This window comes from Sesamum indicum, linkage group LG1 (genome assembly GCF_000512975.1).
Source record: "Sesamum indicum cultivar Zhongzhi No. 13 linkage group LG1, S_indicum_v1.0, whole genome shotgun sequence".
Taxonomy (NCBI): Eukaryota; Viridiplantae; Streptophyta; class Magnoliopsida; order Lamiales; family Pedaliaceae; genus Sesamum; species Sesamum indicum.
This window is the reverse complement of record NC_026145.1, coordinates 13,564,368-13,582,195: the sequence shown is the minus strand read 5'-3', so window position 1 is coordinate 13,582,195 and position 17,828 is coordinate 13,564,368. Positions and strand designations below refer to the sequence as shown.

Genomic DNA, 17,828 nt, shown 5'->3' with positions numbered 1-17,828 from the left:
GGGGGTTGATAATTATTAATTTTTGTAGGGATTTTGTTGCATTTAACCCTTATAAACTAATAAAAACCGTAAAAGGAAACTTGATGAATGACTCAAATTTCAGTCAAAGATGGTAAATGTGTCTCTTTTAAGATGAAATGGAGTAATAGAAGAACATAAATACCTTCCAACCAGATAGCTTTGCATGGTATATGGCTGCTTGAAGATCGCTATCTGATGCAAGTACAACCTTGTCATGTTCTTCATCTTCATACTGCAGAATAATGGCCATGCACAATAATTAAGATTAGGAAACATGAGAAAATAAGTAAGATAGTCGGACTTTGATGCTGAAATCTACCATAATTTGTGGAAGGTTGTTACGATCAATGTCAGCCCCTACTCTCTGAAGGATGGCTGTTACGAGGTCCGTCACGTTCTGTGTCTCTGAAATCAAACACCAAAAATGTCAGGACCAAGAAAGAATCCAACAAAAAATGAAAAAATTTCAAGACATCCCATGACATGTTTGAGGATATACCACCAACTGTGCATTGACATGTTTTAGACAATGGGGTTTGTTTTCAAATGTTTTTGGAAAATATACGAGTTAACAAGAAAATAAAGTAAATCTTAAAAAACTTTCTAAAACTAAGTGGAAAATAGCGTTGCCTCATCCAAAATGACTTTCTTTATATTTCTTTATGAACGCCCAAACTCTTTTTTCTTTCCCTCCCTACAGAACACAGTGTACAAATCACACTAGTAAATTAACATAATCAAGGACATGAAATTTTTGTTTGCACCTGCATTGATGCCTATGCAAATCCATTAACAATTTTAGGTATATATGTGTGTGTATGTGCATGTGTTTATGTCAATCTGAATACTTATTTCAGATGTTTAAGTTTACATGAATACTTATATATTATAGAACAATCGTGTCAAAGTCATGTTATATCTTAAAACTTTGAGCAATATTATGTTGTCGTATCCGTGTTATATATCATGCTTGTGTAGTAGTATCCGTACCATACATCATAGGCAGTTTCTTTTTCTTTTTTCCTCCATACGACATAGCACGGTTGCAAATTGTAAATTCAAAAATGAAAAGAACAAATTAACTAGCATTGAAACATCAACCAGCAAATCTCCAGACTCAAAAGGTTTATAGACACTCCTGAAGTAGGTGCAACTCACATTCAGTATTTTCAGAAACATATTAGTGGCAGGAACTTTTTCACTTTAAAAGGAGCACAGTGGAAACGTACCACATATGAACCTATGCATTCTTCCTTTCCCGTCTTGAATCTTGAAAGAAAAAGTATCGGATGCGATGGAAGAAGGTTGCGGGACAGATCGACCTGTCTCTCCTCCATCAGAAGGCACTTTCAAGGAATTCTCACTGAGACATCATTAATAAATGTGAAAAATAGCAACAGATCAAGAATAATTTAGGTGATTGACTGTGAAGAGCACAACCTCCGGGTCTCGTCCTCATAATCTGTAGTTAATGCCATTGCAGAGTCCCAGAAGTTCTGCATCATCATATTTGCAGCTTCACTACTAACTCCAGCAGTACTACCAACCTGGAAAAGAGAAAGAAGTTTAGATAGAAACAATCTCTATAAGTACATAACTTGGTGGAGCAGATTTAAACTTCTCGAAATTAATATTAAGTATGGCAAAGTTCTAGCCAATCCGTCTTCATATTATTTACATTACGCGAATATTGAAAACCAAGTAACAAACATATCAAGTATAGTTCAAGACTACTAGTCTCACGTGGATTTTCTTGATTTTCAGAATGGGGAAATATGCAAAAAAATTTAACATTCTAGGGCCAATATCAGCAATAAAAGTCATCAGAAAATAAAAGTTGGTATGAATTTTAATGACAAAAAGATCAAAGGTAAACAAACTAAACCAGGCATTTCAAGAAACCTTAAATCATAAAAAAGATACAATGCAAAAACATACTCGATATTCCCCTGCAAAAAGATAGAACTATTTTGCCTGCGAAATGCTTAATAGGCTTACATAAGCTTCTATAGCCAGAAAGATTCCAAACAGAAATGATTATTTTGAGTATTGTCGCAAACTAGAAAACATACACCAAATTACTGGCTGTAAATATTGACAAAAGAGAACTCTAAGAAGCCTAGCAGTCTTCATGAGCTATAATGCATTTTAAATACAAAGTGGGGATCTTCACATGAAAATTCTTGTTTATACTGAAATTTAGAGGGAAGCAAGAACTATGATGCATTAACACTTCATCAAGGTTTATGTATGCCTATTGAATCTTTTACTCATGGATTTGTTATACCATTTGCAAGACCAGATCCACATCCACATAACAATAGCATAAATATGCTGATTTAGTAACCAAAATATGACCCTTGAGGATTCCACCTGGCACAAGTTTCACACTAATTTAGCTACACTCTGAAAAATATTGGAGTATAGGGAGCTGCACCACAGGAATGCGTCCAGCTATAATGAAAACAAACAGTACGTTTTGTTATCTTATCACGCCTAGGTCATAATGCTCCCTATTGTAACCCTTCCATGGGTTCGATTACTCTGGGTAAACAGCTTAACCTTTACTACCACATTTAAAACCTCAATGGTAATTACAAGAAACTGCCCAGAAAGCTGAGTTTTATAATCAATTCTATGCTGCAGCTTGTATCACCTCCATACTTCTAATGAAACAATGGCAGCTCAAATGCCAAGATTGCATCACTTGAGCACTCTAGTCTCTAAAGCCAGCTAAACCGTGAGAATTAACAGTGCGAGAAAAGAAGTTATTTATTTAAATTTCCTATCGATAAAGCAAGCATCCCTGTCTAATTCTTAAAAGAATGAATGCTGCCCCATTTATTGACTTTTTCTGGCCATTAGGAAAAGTTGGATATGACTTACTGTGGCTACAGCAGCATGAGTTATATTAAGCACATCAACAACAGTTATAACCTGTCCATCTGTATCATCGACAGAGTGTATTTTAGTCGGTAAAAGAATATTGAGAATAATCAATATATTTTAAGGATTTCATCCAAATTATGGAGTAGGCATATATATACCTCTATCAACCACTGGAAGGTGTAAAAATTTCCCATCATGCATAATATGAAGAGCATCAACTATAGGTGAATCAATGGTTGCACATTCTGGATTTGGAGTCATCACCTGGAGCAATGATAGAGCAAATCCCAATCATTTATTCCAAAAGAAGGTAAAACCATAAGTAAGATAACGAATATTATATAACACTAGTAGATAGTCCAGTAAAATGTTTCAGCGAAACATAAATTGAACAGACCAACTTCTCACAATTGCAACTGTGACTGCTATTAAAATTTAATTTGCTAGTATGGGAGGCAAAAGGGGTCAGAATGTACCTTCTCCACTAGAGTGGACTCAGGAGGAAGATCTTGAGCTATGACTCTCATCAGCATATCTTTTGAACTAAGAAAGAATCAAAAGGCACACAAGTCAAAGTTCATACAGTTTGCAGTTTGATCATGTTAAAGTAAATAGATATTCTCAACATGAGAGAATCCTCACGTCAGTATTCCCCGAGGTTTGTTTTCTACTATTACAACTGCAGAGCTTGTTCGAAACTCAAGAATCTTTTTTGCAGCAGCTAGCACTGTCTCACTTGGATCAATTGTAACAACCCTAACCAACAGACAATAAAGATAATGAGGTCGCTTTTGATGTCCTATTTATGGAATTATCTTCAGGCAGTCACAAATATCCGGAATACAATTAATAGTAAAAGTGAAGATATTACCTACTTTGAATTCTCAGAAATTATTGTAGACAAGGAGGGTCTAAACATCCGCTCTCGAAGTGTCTCAATGAATGTGTTAGGACCTACATATCAACCAGTTAAGATTTGTGAGAATTACAATGGTTGGTAAAATGATCATTATAATATATGAAACAATGACAAGGCCACCTAAAGGGATCAAATGACAATAGCATTTAACCCGTATCTTTCTAAAGGAGAGCATACTCCACCCAATATATCCGAAAATTGACCTTTGCTTGCATGACAATGCTTCCTACTTTTTCATATCTAACTATTTCCAAAAATTGACTTTTATCTGCATCACGATTCTTCCTACGGTTTTTTATCTAACTATTTAATCTGCTAACAGTTTTTATTTTCCTTTCAAAAGATGTAGGCTTTAAGAGTATATCTAAAGCTGGGGAGTAAGGCTTGAAAATAGCATGGTTCGCTGAATTATGTGAACTCATCTCAGTAAAATGACTCCAAGCAGCTGACACACAAGTTCTTTGCCTTTTTGGTAAAATACCACACATGAACCTTCTCAAGCACAGTTTAAAATGCAATTCACACAACCTAGCCTGGGGGGAAAGCAATTGAAAGGAAACATCATCCACCAACCAGACACTGATGTACCCCATTGTTTCTCGACACCTTCAACAGCAGCTGCAATGGCCTTTCCTTTCTCAGCTACCCTCTCCATACGAGCGATCGCATCATACAAACATTTCGTTATGTCAAGGAGTGCAATCACCTCTCCATTTTCGACAACAGGTAAATGTCTAAATTTTCCTGTGGACAAATATCATGTTAAGAAGGATACATCAAGACCACATCTACAGAGTGCTAGAGCTACTTCATCTGGAAACCTACCCTGGACCATCTTTTGCAAGGCTTCAACAGCAAGAGTATCAGAAAGCACAAACACTGGGTTCCTTGTCATAACTTTGGAAACATGTGTTTCATCGAGATTAACTTCACGAGCAATTACTCTTGTAGCTATATCCTTAATTGAGAAAAGTTAATTGCAACAAAACTTATCATTTTAAAATAAAGGAAAAGACCACACGTGAAGTAAAGAACTCCAAGGAGATGTCTTTTTGTTATTCAAGTTTTACCTTATCCGTAAGGATCCCACATAGTAATGCATTTGCATCAGTCAACAATAGAGCATCAACTCTACGCGAAGCCATCCTACGGCATGCTTCTTTGATACTGGTAGTTTCAGGTACCGTCAAGGCTCTTGATAGCCGCAATCTCTTCACTGTCCGTTCTCCTGTCAGTCCCCTGCCGTAAATGTGAGCGGAACTGATTGATAAAAACAAACAGAACACATTCATAACTAAAACCAAAATATGGTACCAACTCAACCAGAGCAACAAGTTCAGAGAAGTTTCACCCTTTCTATTTCTTGTTGTGATTCATTTGGTTTCGGTATTTCCTAAACGCCAAACCCAATTTACGAATATATATTTTGAAACAGAGAGACTAACATGGAAACTGTTTCACCATTTGATTTTCAAATTAACCCAAAAGCGAGTTCTCTATGGTTTGGTTGCCGAAAAGTAATCTCAATACCAATTACCAAGTAAGCTTATCATGTTAGAAACTTACACATTGAACTTGGAAAAAAACGCACATATAAGTCATGCATCAGATTCCTAGTGCCGGAATCACATAACCGAAAAAACTGAATACAGAAGAAATCAATACTATTACAAAACATATAAGAACCATGAACGTAGAAATATCCAAAATACTGCATTGCCTAACGTAAAATGCCAAATCAGTTCCAATATTGAAACATCGAAATATCTCTGAGACATGCCCAGAGAAACATATAACATACATGGAACGGGAAGCCGTTAGAGATCTGCGGCTAGAGGGGGAATCGAGAACGTCTCCGCCGCGCGAGGCGGCTTTCTTCCTGCCCAGAGACGTTGAGGTCGTCAATGACATGCTTCTCCTCGAAGAGGAACCTCCTAATTGACTCGTCGTCATCTACTCGATTAATATTAACCCCACCTCCTATAAATCATTCATCATTCATAACACACCCAAAAAACACGATCAAAAACTCAAAAAACCACGGTAGCATTTTCAATGGAATAATTACAAAAAAAATGCATTCACCTGGTGTGATTGAGCTATATTAACCGGGAAAACGATACGAGCCAAAGAGGAAGGCTTTTCTTCTTTTGGCTTTTCTTCTCTCTGGGAATTGGGATTGGTGTTGTTTATGGGGTTGAATTTTGCGTGGAGGATGAGAGGGAAAGGGAGAATGCCCGCCTGAGACGATCTTGCTATAATTTCCCTTTTTAAGAAATTGACAATTGTCGTGGGAATGGACATTTAGATGAACGTGGGACATGAGAGGAATTTTAGTGATTTCGCTCACCAGCTTTCGTTCTTAACGTTCACTTTTTGTACGAATCTTATTCAATGATAATTTATTTTAGTGTAAATGCCACTCATTTTCCATAAGTCAAGACATAATTATTAGAGATAATTACACCTTTTTTTTTTAAAGACGCCATGTTATTATAAATAGATTTTGTATAATTTTTAAAAAATTACATTTAATATTTATAAAATTTACATCCGTCTAACAAATAAATTCATCTGTTAGTCAAAATTTATTAAAATTGCTAATCTTAACGAAAAAATTGGATGAGAATTCCTATTTGCTTCATATTGATTTATTATTAACTTATGTCAGGTCAAACAAATCTTTTCATAATCAAACTGCATTTATATATTTTCACGCGTTTGCATGTGAATAGGTATATTTTCACTTAAGAGTAGTTTCATAAAAAAAAAAAAAAATTATTTGAATTGCAGTAAGTCAGTAACAGGTCAATCAAGAAAAATATCGATTTTCATTCAATTCATTAGTTGATATCAACAAATTCAATATATGCAATTTGATTTATAATTCAAAAGCAATAATGTAAAGGTAAACATCTAAGAGCAAAGATCACCTCATTTTGCCCGACCCACACTTCATTCGGCCCACAACGTATCATGGCATCAAGGCCCAAGCCCAAACCCAGATTATAAATAACAACAATAATAATTGAATCAAAGGGTGGGCTGAAAGCCCAGTTCCACAAAATTTTAATTGTTAATGATTTCTATTGGAAAGGATGCATTGCACTAAAGAGCTTATATAACATACAACCCCCTTAATAAAAATAATAAAATAAAAATGAAGCACTAGAACAAATATGTTTTTCACTACATTCGATTAATATGGTTAAAAAAAAAAATGTGACAAATGCCAATTAATCATAACTCTACAACAACTATTACCCATTGTTTCCGTAAGACCATGCCAAATGATCTGGTTATAGCTAAAAATTATGACCAATATTGATTAAACATGGTAAACATATATTAAATTTTTCATATTGATTTTTTTTTATTATAATTAATAGTATTGACAAATTGTCGTTATTGATAATGTAGCGATAAATCAATTATTTTCTAATGTTGTTATATTAATTCGTAATGTATTCTTTGTGCATATATATATATATGTAATTTTAATTCGACCCATCTTTATTTTATTTTCATATATATTGAAATTAAGACACTAAAAAAGGAATTTGAGCTTTAGTAAAAGGTGGGATATAAGCACAAACCTCTCCCAACAACGTTAATGGCTTTGTCTGAGGAAAGGAGACTAAAAATGGACCACCAGTAACGTCTTTTCTTGAATTTAAGGTTTCATTTAACTGGAGTTGTAATTTGATGAATCAACGTTTCTTCAATTTTGAGCCATCAAAATGGAGAACTTTTGGGTCAAAGTCGTGTTATACTTTTACTTTGTAATGCTGGTGTGTCTTGTCTAAATACAAATAAACATGTCGACCACTCAACCATCATAATCATCAAAGTAGTACTCTTGAAATAACCCAAGTGACGTGGCCTCTTGTTCTAACGCAGAATAAAGGAATGGAATATGTTCTTGTAAGTATTAGAAGCAAGTTAATGAACACCGCCTAATAATTATCGTAAATTTATATTTAAATAAGATTGATATAAAAAATTAAGTTTGATCATAGTTAATTGATATTTATTATGATTTTAGTATAGTCAAAATATTTATTATAATTTTTAACTGTCACTAATATTTTTGCCTCAAATGTATAAATAAGGATTAATAGTCATTGCACAAGTATAATTAATTAGTATTTGCTACATTTTTTATTTAAATTTTTTTACTATTATTACTAATCATTATCAAACGTAATATATATTTTTGAGCAAGCATCAAATGTAATATTTCTTCTAGTGCGAGTAAATATTTCTTCATGACATGAAATTTGTAAACACTTAATCAAAGAGGTGCTCGCAACCACTTAATTAAAGTATTTATAAGCTTATAAATAAAATTAAATTAGACTCGGGTATTTGTAAAATTTGTTTTTATTTTATTTTTTTAAGTGAATCAATTACTATTGTATGATTTTGTGATCACAAAAAGTGATGAATTCGAGCCCCATTAATATGTCGGGATATTAATCTATTTTAATAGTAGTTATTTAGTAGTAACTAATGGTTATCTCTACATATATTTTACGTTCGCACATTTTCTTTTACATTTGTTTACACCCAATAAAATTTAAATACAAAATTGTATAAAATATATTAAATAAATTGACCTCACAGGTGTGAACTCAGCAAAACCTTACGCTATTGCGCTAACCCTTGGAGTTGTGTAAATGCATCTAATGCAAAGCAATTTGAGACAAGACACACACACACACATCCACCAATATCCTTGTAAAAAGATTGTACTAGGTTTCATAGCCCACTGCAATTTTTGCGCAATTTCTTTTGGTTTTCTTCACCTGCGTCACTTGTTTTATAGGAACCCAATCCCATCAATCAATCAAGATTTAGGAGGGCACGTGTCGAAATCACATTGGGCCTAGGATTTTCTCTGTGCACTACGTTTCGTTCTGTCATTGCTGTTACTCTTAGGTTGCCCTCCCTGTCGGGACTCCGTTTTCTTCGCTCCAACTCTCGATTTTTCCAGTTAATTATTATTAGTATAAATATTCGAATTTAAATAATAGTTATTATTAAGACAGATAACTATTATAAAAACAAATTCATATTATGAAATTTAAATTTATGATGTTGAAGTCATATATATTCAATTTCATCATTTAAATAAAACGTCTGAAATTGACAACGGACAAATAAAAAGCGAGAAGTAGAACTTTGTGTTGTAAAATAATGAATGACAAATTAAAACATAAAAATTAATTCAGATCATAACAAATATGTATGATGTGTGACATATGGTATTACTCATGACACGTGAATGATGGTTGATAACGCGCAATTGACGAGAGAGATAGTGAACTTATTTTTTTAAATTAAAGTTTAGAGATTATATTTATTTATTTAGAGAGATTTTATGCTTATTAATATTTTCAATTTGGTCCCTGCTTAAAAGGTTAATTACATGAGAAGATGAGAATATATAGAAAGAGGTGTCTGTCTATATATATAAACAGACTGCATGGGGTTACATGTCTACATATCCTCCGATCCCAAATAAGAGCCTTTGGATTTTGAACATGCTTTGTCTTTGCTTTCTCTTTTCCTTATTCTTAAAAGCTAATCTCTATATATGGTGTGTCATTCTTAATTTCCCCGAACCAGTTGCTGCTCAGAAACTCCATACCTAAATACCTATACCTATATTTCCTCAACTTCATCGTTAATCTCACACACAGCACATAGTAGTAATATAATTAATGGGAAGAGGAAAAGTAGAGCTGAAGAGAATCGAGAATCCTACAAACAGGCAAGTGACATTCTCAAAGAGAAGAAATGGGCTGCTCAAGAAAGCTTTCGAGCTCTCTGTGCTCTGCGATGCTGAGGTTGCTCTCCTCATCTTCTCACCCTCTGGAAAATCATTCCAATTTTCCAGCCATGAGTGAGTTTTCATTTCCATAACTCTGAATTCGCAATCGAATCTATGACATGCCAGCCCTCCCAAAAGTTTATCATTCTTTTCTTATTGGGTTTTCATATTTTTTATATGTAGGGTGTGTTTACAGTAACTTCTGTACTTTTTGCAGTTGGTAAGAACGTCATAAGTTAAGAAGTAGGGAAATTAGTTAGAAGTGTTAGAAAATAAAATTAAAGTTGAAGTACTGTTCCTAAACACATCTTAATATTTATAATTTTGTCAATAATACATGTGTAAGAATGCCGGGATGTTTGATTTTGTGTTTTGCAGCATACATAGGACTATTACGAGGTACAAAATTGAAGTAGGAATAACCAAATCAGTCGACGAACAAGGCATGGAGGTATCTATATATTTTTGTGTCATAAAAAAATTGAATACTTTTATATACATGCATATGTTGTCAAATATAATTAAATTAATTTTCAAATAGATGCAATATTGCTGTAAATTATTTCATGGTATTTTTTTATTTTATATCTTAGTTAATTAAATGTAATAAGTGTAGAAAAATAAAAATCTTAAAAATAATTGAGGAAATTCTATGTGCGGAAAAGCTTCTGACTGAAGCACTTTGCAGGTCTGGAGAAATGAAATTGAGGAGTTGAGGAGAAGAGTTGAGGCTCTGGAAGCTAGAGACAAGTACTGTGTGTTCATACCAGATTTTCACTTCTACACATTCACAATTATGCATAATAAGTATTAGGGGTAGTTATTGAGTATAAGTTCGAGTAGAATAATACCCAATCAATAATATAAATCTAAACTTATATGTTCATACTTACGTTAATTAAAATTGAACTAAATCGAAACTTCAATCACTAAACTTACATATCAAATACTAAATTGAGACCGCATTAGACGTAAATTCAGTTTAGTATTCGTAAAAACAAATTCAGAAAACAAATAAAAAGAAAGTTAAATATATAAGTAATTAATATACATTATATATCTTAATATTATATGTATATATATGACATTCGATTTGATTCGATTAATCAGTAACAAATATTAAATTGATCCAATAATCGCAATTTTGATTTCGACTTGAATTATGTGCACTCCTAATTATTATCACTATTTTTTCCTCAGAAAACAAATAAAAAGAAAGTTAAATATATAAGTAATTAATATACATTATATATCTTAATATTATATGTATATATATGACATTCGATTTGATTCGATTAATCAGTAACAAATATTAAATTGATCCAATAATCGCAATTTTGATTTCGACTTGAATTATGTGCACTCCTAATTATTATCACTATTTTTTTCAAAAGTTAAATAATCTTAAATATTTGGTCGGATCATTTTGTAGGCATTTGGCTGGAGAAAATCTATCAGGGCTGGGCATGAAAGAGTTGAAACAATTAGAGCGCCAGTTAAGAGTCGGGGTGGAACGTATTCGTTCCAGGAAGGTACGTAATTCTTGAAACTATATTATTTTTGCTGGAAAATTGAGGACTAAATATAAATAATTTATTAATATAAATTACTATATTAAAAGGTCTTCCTTATTTAGTGGGATGGAATTTAAGTGGTATAAAAAAACTTTATAATTGTAATCTAGTCATAATAAATTATAGTATCGGGCTTTAGCTACTAATATTGGGTTGATTCAATTAATCATACGTATTAAATAACCAAAAAAATTATTATCAAAATGATCATCATAATTTTTTTGTCATTATGTATAATTAATTAGTAACAAAAACTTGTGCATAGAATCGTTTATAAACAATACAGTAACACATATATAGAAACAACAATTATAATTGTCACTGTATTTGTGTTGTCATTATAAATGACTCACTGGTTGTGTATGTACTTTTGTCATTAATAATTATATTGCAACATCAAAATTGTTGTTACTTCATATATTTTTTTAAGGAAAAAATACAAGCAATCCTCCCGTGATATTGTAAATGAGAAAATTATCCCGTTATAAAAAAAGAATTAGCGATTTACCTCCTTATATTTTTTAAAATGCAGTATTTTACTCTTCCTATATTTTTTAACATGGAACAATCTACCTTCCTATACTTACAATTGCATGTTTCTTCGCAGAGACGTATAGTTATGGAAGAAATAAATTATCTAAAGAAAAAGGTATGGTTGTAAAAATTAATCCTTTTATAATTAAATCCTATGAAATACACGCATATGAAATCACCAAAATACCCCTTATTTGTGTATGCAAATGCAGCATAAAGACCTTCAAGAAGAGAGCATCAATCTCCAAAAGAAGGTACCCACATTTCCATTCATGTAATTATTTTTATTTATTCTTTTGTAATTTGTATTTGGTGTGAAGCTGCACGAGCTTCAAGAAGCCAGCACAAGCATGTTTTTGAATCAGATGCAACCAGGGTATTAAAGAGGTATTTTTGGTATTAATTAATTAGAATTCTAACTTCACAATCACTACGTCCCAACATAATATTAGTCACCAAATTTTAAATTTATGATATGTTAGAAAGTGTTTGGCTAAGTTTATATATAAGCTTTTTAAAGCGTCTTATAAGACGTTTGCGAGTTTATATAAATCGTAAAACATGTCTAGTAAGTTTCTTAATAAAATTTAAAAATAAGATATTACGGGATTTTAAATTTATTCTAAAAATCTTACCACACTCATACCTTTGAAAATATTGTCCCCATTAATTTATTAAAATCATGCGGAATAAGAATTATTGTCACTTAATACATATACTTAGTTATAATTTTAATACCATTACTTAATTTCTCATCGTTAATTAATACTCTCTCCTTTTTTTTATTGAAATGAAAGAATTATAAATATATTTTTGCAATTTGGACCATGAACACAATAAAATTTTCTTCTAAACTAAAATATTATTATTATTATTATAATTGCTTAAAAACATTTTACTATCTCCAGAAAAAATAACCGAGAAAACAATATAATTTGTCTTCCAAACTGAATTATTATCAATTCTTTTTTAATAAAAGAGTGATCACATTGTTTAATTTCTTACTTGTGTCTGACAGTATTTTTATTGCTTAATTAAGAATTTTATTTCTTGATTAATTAGGTTCATCAAGAATCATCATCAGCAGCAGCAGCAGGAGGAGGAGGAGGAGGCTGTTTTTTGCTTTGATGTATGAGAGACTATGAATCAGTGGGTTCTGCATCAAATTATCTTCAAATTTTCTCCAGTTTGTGTATTGAAACTGTAGAATCAGAGTATTTGTTTTAATGTGTGACTGTTATTTCAGATTAATTTCTCTTCTTTAATTTGACAAAAAAATAAATTAATTATCGTTTTTCCTTTTGATTGTTAAACTTCTAACAACTACTTGTATTTTTTCATTGATAAAACAAAGATACACCTTTTAAATTACGAAGTTCATTTTGCCCATTCAAACATAAAACTTGTGGGTTACATTTGTCAATGAATTTAATTAAAGGTTAATTTGATGATTATTAAAGAATACTGGTGATTAAAGGTATTTTGGTCTCCAAATTTGGATTATTATCTCCATGGTTTGCTAGTTTCAAATTAGTGGTGATTTGGTCTAGTGGGTGGCGGGCTTGGTTCAGCTGAGTTGGCTGTGTGGGCTTCGGTTTTAGGTTAGAGACTGGGGGTTGTTATTTTTAGAGTGGGTTAGGAGAAGTCAAATTCATTAATGGTTTGGGCTTTGGATGTGTTCTTGCTGGGTTAATGCTCTTCATCAAGTCTGGATCCATCTTCTGGCCTTTTTCCTTTTAGTTCTACTTTTAGAACTCGAGAAGATTCAAATCTTTTGTTCCCGCTAAATCAACGATTTCTCTGTGATTTCCTTGTTGATTAGAGACTGAATCCAATTCTGCCTTGATTCCCTCCCATCCAAAATCTTTGAAAATTTTGGATGCCCTCCAATTTCAGTTAGCCCCACTCGCGTACCTTGGTGTTTCTCGTAGAATCATCGAAATGGGTTGTCGTAGAATCATCGAAATTTGGTAATGGAGCTTAAGTAAAACGGATTAAGAGTTCCTCCCCATCAAGTCATCTTAAATTCATAACTCTCCTAAAGGATGATGCAAATTAAGACTCACTCTAATTCTGAAATTGGCACTAACAGACAAGTCATTGCATACCAATCCCTATCTCTATATTTACCCATAGCATTCCCTATGTGCTCTGTCATACTTTTTTGTTTTCAGTTCATCAGGTTGTTCGTGGACAAAGATGGTGAATTTGCACCAATCTAGATTCACTTATAATAACATTTGATCCTCCTGTACCTCGTTCAAAACCACCAGTTGCTTGTCAAAAATCCATGGCCCTCCCTCCATTGCTCGTTTGAGATCAACTGGGTGCGAAAATACTAAAGAAACTCTATTTCCTTGACAACCATGCCTTTTCCCGGGTTAAGAATTTGAAATAAAACTTCCTTCAGTGCTTCAAAATTATATAAGTACTCATAATTATTTACTATCCTCCAAAACTTGGAGTTGGTATTAATTTAAGAATTGTATCTATAAATGGAGTTTCTTATAAGATTCAGTGTATAAAAAAATCTTATAAACTTATCCTTATTATTTTTTTATAATATAATATAATATCAATTTGTAATAATTTAAATGAATTGCAGCCACCACGACCCTTAGCCTGAATGCTCGTGCTATTGACCCTTTCTCTCATTCAAACACTTGTGCATCTCAAAGGTTACCTACTTTTTTTACATTATACATATATACATGTATACACCCACACCTAAGTCTACTTTTAAATAATTTTTTTTAATTTAAAAACCATCCGTGTGCATACTAATATATTCCGTTAATCATCGTGGGACAGCAAAACAATGCAAAAACTTTATGTGCATAAGTTTTAAAGATTGTATAAAATAAAAAATTTAGATAAATTATATTATTATTATTCAATTTTTATAGATAAAATATACCTTTAAATTGGTGCTAAAAGAAGCCAATGAGATAATGTTTGAGAATAACTATTGTGGTAGACAGAATGTAGATCACCTAAAATACCCTATTTTAATTTACTTATTTTTTTAATAAATACTCATTTCTTTTAAGTAATTACTTTTAATAATAATCTTCTATTCATATACATCAATCATTTAATATATTTTTATCGATTTGAGCAATTATGTATTTTATTTTTAATTTAATTAAATAAATATAATAAAATTTAAATTATGTATGTTTTAATTATCACTATATAACATTATATAAATGTGATAATGGGAATCTATGGTTTCTTCTTGTCCTCAAACGTCGGTTGGCCAACCACTAAGGCATTAAGATTGAACATCCAATCCCAAGATTATTACAAAAATTGTCCATTAATATAGAATCTAGATCATATTAATTAGTATATAATTTAATATTATTTATCGTTATGATAATGTAGGAGTTAGATATTCTGTAAAGTAATATTTTTTAAAATAAAAGGATGTGTAATGATTGTGAAAACTTTTCAATAATTCTTCTAAAAGTACAGATTTAATACTATTGTTGTCACCTCCATTATTACAATCTAATTTGCTTCCAGCTCTAGTTGTCTGACTTGGTCTTCTTGAATTGGTTTTCCCATATGTACACCTCATTATAAATCATTACAACTACATAATTATGTGGCTTTTGTCTATATATAGACGGTAAATACTATTGTCTATATATAAATAAATTCTTGTCAATACCAAACAACTTATCGCGGCGAGAAATATGATATTTGTCAATATTAATTATTAAAATTAAAAGTAAAAAATCGTGATAAATATTGATTAATCATAACTAAGATTTAAGTCTTTGAATTGGTTTATTGATCGTAGTTGTTAGTATTGATTTATCATGATTTTTAAATTATAGTTAGTCATAGCTAAAATGATCATGACAAATACTTCGACCATACTTAGGTTTTACTTTGATTTATTTGACTGTAATTGATAGTATTGATGTACTATATATGATTTTTAAGTCGTTGTTTTTTTAATAATGTAAGAAATAATCAATTTTTTGTACGGTATAATATTTCTTCAATATTTGAAAATCAAGAAAAAGAAATCTTCTATTTATGTAGATTCAAGTCCGTGATTGGTTTTATGAATCAAAAAAAAAAAAAATCATGCAAAAAGGCAAGAATTAAATTAAAGGAAGGTTTGAATATTCTAAGACAAGCATTGTGTCCAAAACTTTTTGTAATTCTTCTAAAAACCTATAAGTCCATGACATAATGATGATGACAATGATGATTAACTTTGGCATCAAAATTAGGTTTTCCAAGCTGGCAAATGATCACCTAATTAAACTAGTCAATGCCTTTTATTTCAATTTTTTGAAAGAAAATGACATCTTTGCAGAAATGTCATCAACCACTATATATGTCTCCATTGAAAGACCTAACCACAAAATTTTCATTTTCAAACTAAACAAACACTACTCTTTTCAACTACCATAACTTTCTCTCTTCCTTCTTCATAATTTCCTCTTTAAATTTTCTCTCTTGCTATGTAGTTTTCTTGCCGTATGATCGTACAGAAAGACCGTGCAACGTGAAGACGTTAGAGGTAAATACTCCAAGAAAGATCGAAATTTCACTTTTATTGAGGTGAAATAAAAGTAATTTTTGTATCGATTTTAAGCAGTATTTTTTTTTTTTCTCAAGTTTTCCAGTTAAGTAATTAGGTAAGTGCTAAATTATGATATTGGAACGGCTCAATCAAATCAAATCTCCCAAGAATTGGGTCCTTTAGTTTGATTGAGCCGTGCCAATATCATGCTTCATATTCTCATATTACTTTCAATAATTCTTCGGGATATTATACGACCCCTTGATTATATATTTTACTTATTGTAATAAATTTCTTGCTTGGGTCAGCAATTTTCACCCAATTTTTGGACAAAAAATTAGAATATAGAAAAAAAGCTTGGAAACATTGATTTAATACTTGGAAATTTGATAGTCTGCAGTTTGATCATTTTCCCAGAGAAAAATACTAATGAAGAAACTCAGATGATCTTTTTTTAGTACATATTTCATAGTTCTGGAGAACCTAAATTACAGGAAGCAGTAATTAATTGTTCATATTTACAATTGTCTCAATTTATCTCTCTCTTTTCCCTTTATAAATCATCCCTTCTACTCATTAATTTCAAGTAATTATAACCTGATATGAATCGTAGTCGATATATATTTAGATATTTATTATTTCACAAGCCTGTATTATTATATATCACCAAAATTATTTAATTGCATCATTGATATATACCATAGTATATCAACCACATGACGACATTATTATGAATACATTTGATAACATCGAAATCGACTCGATTGCTGTGTTACATAATGAAAGTTTACAGTTAATTGTTTGTAGAGATATGCTGTGGGATATGCTTTAGTAGATGTATTTTAATACATATAACAAATGTTTGTTTATGTAACTATTATTAAACTTGTTTCTTTTACAAAATTGATGCTGACAATAACATTAATATTTTCAACCCAATTTTCTATTTAATGTAATATGCGATAATAAGTAAGTGATTTGTGTTATTTAGATATTTGCTAATTTTGGAATTTTATTTTTTCGGAATTGTCTAATTGTATCCCAATATATGGTGATCGATATGAAACGTACCGTACTTATGAATATTACAACTGAGATGATTACTTTAACCCATGCTTACAAGAGCAACGCATAAAATTTTCCAAGTATTGTACTAACTGTGGATGACAATTAATATATATTTGAGCATTTTCACAAGTTTTACTGGAAAATTGCTTTCTATCGCTAAATTGATGCACGTTGCCGTGCACATGAAATGAAACATTACCATGAATTCATAGAGTTTTATTGTGGATTCATGATCAGTAGTCAATAACTGGGCGAGCAGTAAAGCAATCATGGCTTAAAAATAGTAGAAAATATCGTGAGCTTCCACTGATACAACTTTCGAATTTTTTTAATTTTATGTAATTTGTTCATCAATATATATTGTAGTAATTTATAAAATTGATATTTTGATTACATAAATCACATAATATCCAGAAAAGTCTTGTCTCGCAAGACCTGATA

The 17,828-nt window shown here is 31.4% G+C and overlaps 2 protein-coding genes across 5 annotated transcripts in view; one reads left to right on the top strand and one right to left on the bottom strand.

The window, feature by feature from the left end:
* Positions 1-6,143, bottom strand: part of LOC105166100 (CBS domain-containing protein CBSCBSPB1) — a 6,892-nt gene extending 749 nt beyond the window's left edge. The window contains exons 1-14 of one of the 4 annotated variants that reach the window (XM_011085341.2): positions 5,915-6,143; positions 5,631-5,809; positions 4,900-5,089; positions 4,655-4,787; positions 4,418-4,573; positions 3,786-3,864; positions 3,553-3,666; positions 3,387-3,453; positions 3,069-3,174; positions 2,908-2,966; positions 1,462-1,568; positions 1,251-1,384; positions 341-426; positions 164-253 (exon numbers count right to left, since the gene is read on the bottom strand). In XM_011085341.2, the coding sequence (XP_011083643.1) occupies positions 164-253; positions 341-426; positions 1,251-1,384; positions 1,462-1,568; positions 2,908-2,966; positions 3,069-3,174; positions 3,387-3,453; positions 3,553-3,666; positions 3,786-3,864; positions 4,418-4,573; positions 4,655-4,787; positions 4,900-5,089; positions 5,631-5,782 (1,473 nt within the window). In that variant the 5' untranslated portion in view covers positions 5,783-5,809; positions 5,915-6,143. Of the gene's footprint in view, positions 1-163; positions 254-340; positions 427-1,250; positions 1,385-1,461; positions 1,569-2,907; positions 2,967-3,068; positions 3,175-3,386; positions 3,454-3,552; positions 3,667-3,785; positions 3,865-4,402; positions 4,574-4,654; positions 4,788-4,899; positions 5,090-5,630; positions 5,810-5,914 lie in introns of those variants that run through there. The other 3 variants (XM_011085332.2, XM_011085349.2, XM_011085357.2) reach the window with 3 other exon arrangements.
* Positions 9,548-12,162, top strand: LOC105166941 (agamous-like MADS-box protein AGL1; the record flags this gene model as incomplete). Its single annotated transcript, XM_020697216.1, is given in 7 exon segments — positions 9,548-9,737; positions 10,044-10,116; positions 10,354-10,415; positions 11,098-11,197; positions 11,847-11,888; positions 11,986-12,027; positions 12,094-12,162. Coding segments are annotated over 7 exon segments (564 nt in total). The 3' UTR covers positions 12,157-12,162.